Below are 4,264 nucleotides of genomic sequence, written 5' to 3'. Positions count from 1 at the left end.
ATTTCGAATCCATGAGATTCGAATCCTTTTGTATTCGAATCTAATTACGGGATTCGGTATTCTGTTTAATGACGTCATTACACGTCATCTCATATACTATATTAACAATTTTTAAAATTTATTAATTTTGAAAAAAAATATTTTTGTTTTTGTGGGACTTTCGAGAGTAAACGTTTCGTAACGTCTTTTCATAGCCTGCTATACGTTTCATGACGCAAAAACTACCTAATAGTACAATTTTTGATCATTTTACAACTCAAGATTCAACAAGGCTGTTATGAAAGGGTCAATAAACTGACTTTTGTGGGTAAAATTTTTTTTTCCTATAAATATAAAAAGATTCGGAATTCTAGATTCGGAATTCTAGATTCGAATTAAAGTATTCTAGGATATCCTTGAATACCTAATTATTCTGTAATGTGCATCCCTAGTTACCTGCCATGGAAGATTCAGGTACGTATAATAATGCAGAGTTATAATGTTGCAGAGTAATGTTTGACTTTGTATTTTCTATAGATGTGGAAATATCTCTTCTGGCCAGTTCAGGTAGGTATAATAATACTAAGATATGGAACATGATAATAAGTGACTTCTTTCATAGATGGAGTAAAAGCTTTCATGGATAGTTCCTCTCATGGTATGTATAATAATAATGAGATATGGAGCATGATAATAAGTGACTTGGTACGTTTATAGATGCTGAAGCTCTGAACCATGAGTCACCTGCCACGGAAGGTTTAGGTACTTGTAATAATGCTGACCTGTGAAACATGGTAATGAAAGATTTTTTATAGATATGGAAGACCTCACCCATGAGTTAACTACCATAGATGGTTCAGGTAAATATGATAATACTGAGATATGAAGCATTGTAATGTGTGACTAATTGTTATTTTTCAATAGATATGGAAGTATCTACCATGGAAGATTCAGGTACAAATAATAATACTAAGCTGTGTAACGTTGTATTCAGCGACTTAATATTTTTATAGATGGAAAAACCATCACCCCACAGGTGGATGAGTTACCTGGTGAGTTACCTTTCATGGATGGTACAGGTATCATGTTGGTTGAATGCTGTTTTATATCAAAACAAGAAATTGTAGCTCAATTAAGTTTCTGTTGGTGTTTATAGTTTAAGGTTTAAATCACGTTTCTTTTACCTGTCTGTCCCCATATACACAGGCAGGAAATATGACAAAACAATACCGAAAAAAATCATTAAGGCCACTAACGTGTAGGATAAATGTGAAATATTCTTGTTGTTTATTTGATGCCATACTCTTATTTTTATCTTAGGATCTACATGCTTGATTGTGGGTGGTTATAAAGCAAAGAAAATTGTTGAAACCTATGACGTCAACAAGAAAAGTTTCAAACCAAGAAAGGTTGGTTCATGGGTTCCTATTTGATCTTCCATCTAAACATATCAATACTAAAACTAAAAAAAAAGTTTCTGTTAGTGTATAACAAAACAACGAAAATACGTTATTTATGTATACCAATTAATATCTCTTTGTTTGTTTATTGAAGTAAAAAATTGAAATGTTGAATTTTATCCACAGTCAACCTTGTATGAAAGGTGGGGTTCAACCAGTGTGAAGATAAACAACCATGTTTATACGGGTGGTGGTGATGATTCCAACTTTGTTGAATGTTTGAATTTAAAGCAAGTTGATGGTGATTGGAACGAGGTGGCATCTATGAAGGAACAACGATGGCGTGCAGCATCTGCTGTGTTGAATGGTTGGTTCCTTATTATGTTTAACAATATATTGGTGGATTATTATTGTAGAAAAACAGTGGTTTAAAGTTGAAATCCTAATAAGAGAGCTGAACTCTAATGAAAGGACTCGTGTATTCTAATTATACAAACATTAGTATTGTCGCCTGAAAGCATTAACTTGTGTCAAGGTAAACTAAAACTCTATATGTCCCTATAGATTAGGATTAATTATAAAATGTTCAAGTAAAAGGAATGTTTCTTCGGTTGCTTTATAAAGCTACAGACATGTTTAATACCAAATATGTGAAATTATTTTCCATTCTAAATTTATTAGTTATGTAACAAACATTTATATTCCAGATCAAATGTGTGTAGCAGGAGGATTGGATGGTGGTTGTAATGTATTCTCATCAGTTGAATTATACAATCCAGTGGTCAATACATGGACAAACATTCCTTCAATGAAAACTGAACGATATCAACATGCTCTTGTTTCTTATAATGGTTGGTATAATGAATATAAATGTAATGATAAAGTGGGCTGAATATGAACAGTAGCATGTGCACAATGATTTTTGGCTTGGTAAGTTAAGATCCTTTTTTCGCCAAACAGTTGATCTGGTTCTTGTTGTTCTTTGCCAGGATTTTTTCCACAAATCATAATTCTTAATTCCCGCATTTAGTCTCTTAACTAAACTTAAATTATAAAACTCATTCATAATTGATATAATGGTTCTTGAGTTTTAAAATCCTGTGACAGTTATGCACTATTTTAAAACATGTAATACACCTTAAATATTATGATCACAATCGTTGTAATATTAGCAGTTGAACGTCTTTTTTTTAAAGTTCAATTAGTGAGTAAATAACATTAAAGAACTAAACCAATGAAGCGTGACTGGCGTGCCGAACATAAAAAGTCTAAAAAATAAACTTTTACATAATAGTCTTATCAATCGTTTATATTATATCTGATTATTGAAATGGTAACACCAGGGAACTCATTATAGCTATATGCTCTCTTGTTAATCTTATAACAAGATAAAGTTTTCTTACCAATAATTTCTAAATCTTATCAATAATCTGCATTGTTACATCATAATTGTTTTCTAGTAAATAAAACAATAAATATTTTTTTGTTGACTGTTGTCAAACAATGACTATTGTTATCACACAGGTCCCTTGTTCGCATTTGGTGGATGTGATAATGTTATTGGTAATCATATTGATTTAGATTCAATAGAAAGTTTTGATCCAAGAAGATCATAACTTATTCTTTAAAATTTTTTAAAAACAGTTTACATTGATTAATAAAAGGTAGAAGTATTGTTAATCTTTAGTTTGATTGTGATCAAATATTTAATGATTTCAAACATAATTCATGTACAGGTCGCTTGTACTCGTTTGGTGGATTTGATGGTTTAAACGATTTAAATTCAATGGAAAGTTTTGATCCAAGAGAAGGGAAATGGGAATCACTGAAACCAATGAATAAGGGAAGACCTTCATTGTGTGGTGTTGTTTACAATGATGAGATTTACGCCATTGGTTCGTTGTTTATTCTATATATAAACAAGTTATTAATGATGTCACAGTGTACCATTATGTTGTGATAAACCAAATATACCAGGCATTCATGAAATATTTTACACTGTTATATTCAGGATACATCGTATTATTTCTGACTTGCCTAATTTTATAAAAGAAGTTGTGCCAATGGACTACCCTATTCTTTATGTGTCTTGTAAAGTTATTATTAGTTTGCTTAATTAGTTATTTATTAAGGTGGTAGTGGAAGAAGTGTAGAGCGGTATAACATACGAACCAACACTTGGACCAAAGTTAGCAGCTTGAACCACGTGCGGTTGGGTTCTTGTGCTTGTGTTGTGAATGGGAAGATATACGTCATTGGAGGGTAAGTGGTCATGTGTTAGTGTTACTAATTATGATTGTTTCTATTCAGTGTACTGAGAAGCACTGGTGTAAAGTATTTATCAAACCCAACAAACTATTGGGACCTGTTTCTTATGTAAGGCTTGGCGAGCCGCAAACTTTCACCAGTTAACAATAATAAGTAAAACAAGAGAGCATAGCTTTAATAGGAGGTCACATGCATTACGACTTTATTAAAAAAGATATAAGATAGATGTATAGTACACACTGCAAAGTTCATAAGTTTCACTAGCTGCTATAAATTTGCCACCATTTGTATACATACCCGATTCACAATACATATGCCATCGCCTTGTCTGGCTGACGTGAAGGCTATACACCCTTTTCATTATATTTGTCACGCCTTATTGGTTTATTTCTTAAAAATATACACGCTAACTAGACTGTTTTCGGAAGCTAAAATATATACGTTCATGTTCAATTGAAAATATATTGCAACGATTGCAATCATTTTAAGATTTATAGCAAGTTTTAAAATTCCGCTTTTGTTCTTGACTGATTGAATTGGGTCAAGAAATTTAAGAATAAATATTTGTGGAAAAATTATGGCATAAAACAACAAGAACAACTGTACGACTAAAATAG

General features: G+C 31.8%; 1 protein-coding gene across 2 annotated transcripts; it reads left to right on the top strand.

The window, feature by feature from the left end:
• The first annotated feature begins 393 nt into the window (after positions 1 to 393).
• Positions 394 to 4,249, top strand: LOC101243426 (influenza virus NS1A-binding protein homolog A-like). Of its 2 annotated transcripts, XM_026839709.1 has the most exons (12): positions 395 to 453; positions 517 to 546; positions 602 to 637; positions 697 to 741; positions 795 to 839; positions 904 to 933; positions 993 to 1,058; positions 1,300 to 1,388; positions 1,566 to 1,746; positions 2,087 to 2,230; positions 3,116 to 3,274; positions 3,512 to 4,249. In XM_026839709.1, exons 1-12 carry the CDS (start codon positions 441 to 443, stop codon positions 3,643 to 3,645), a joined length of 972 nt encoding a protein of 323 aa, XP_026695510.1. In that variant the 5' UTR covers positions 395 to 440; the 3' UTR covers positions 3,646 to 4,249. The 2 variants fall into 2 exon arrangements, with proteins under 2 accessions (XP_026695511.1, XP_026695510.1); XM_026839710.1 differs by lacking the exons at positions 3,116 to 3,274; positions 3,512 to 4,249 and adding an exon at positions 2,904 to 3,080 and having other exon boundaries at positions 394 to 453.
• The last annotated feature ends 15 nt before the right edge of the window (positions 4,250 to 4,264 follow it).

The sequence above is a fragment of the Ciona intestinalis genome, unplaced genomic scaffold (genome assembly GCF_000224145.3).
Source record: "Ciona intestinalis unplaced genomic scaffold, KH HT000762.1, whole genome shotgun sequence".
NCBI classification, from domain to species: Eukaryota; Metazoa; Chordata; class Ascidiacea; order Phlebobranchia; family Cionidae; genus Ciona; species Ciona intestinalis.
Note: the sequence above shows the minus strand (reverse complement) of the source record. Positions and strands in the feature narration are given on the sequence as shown.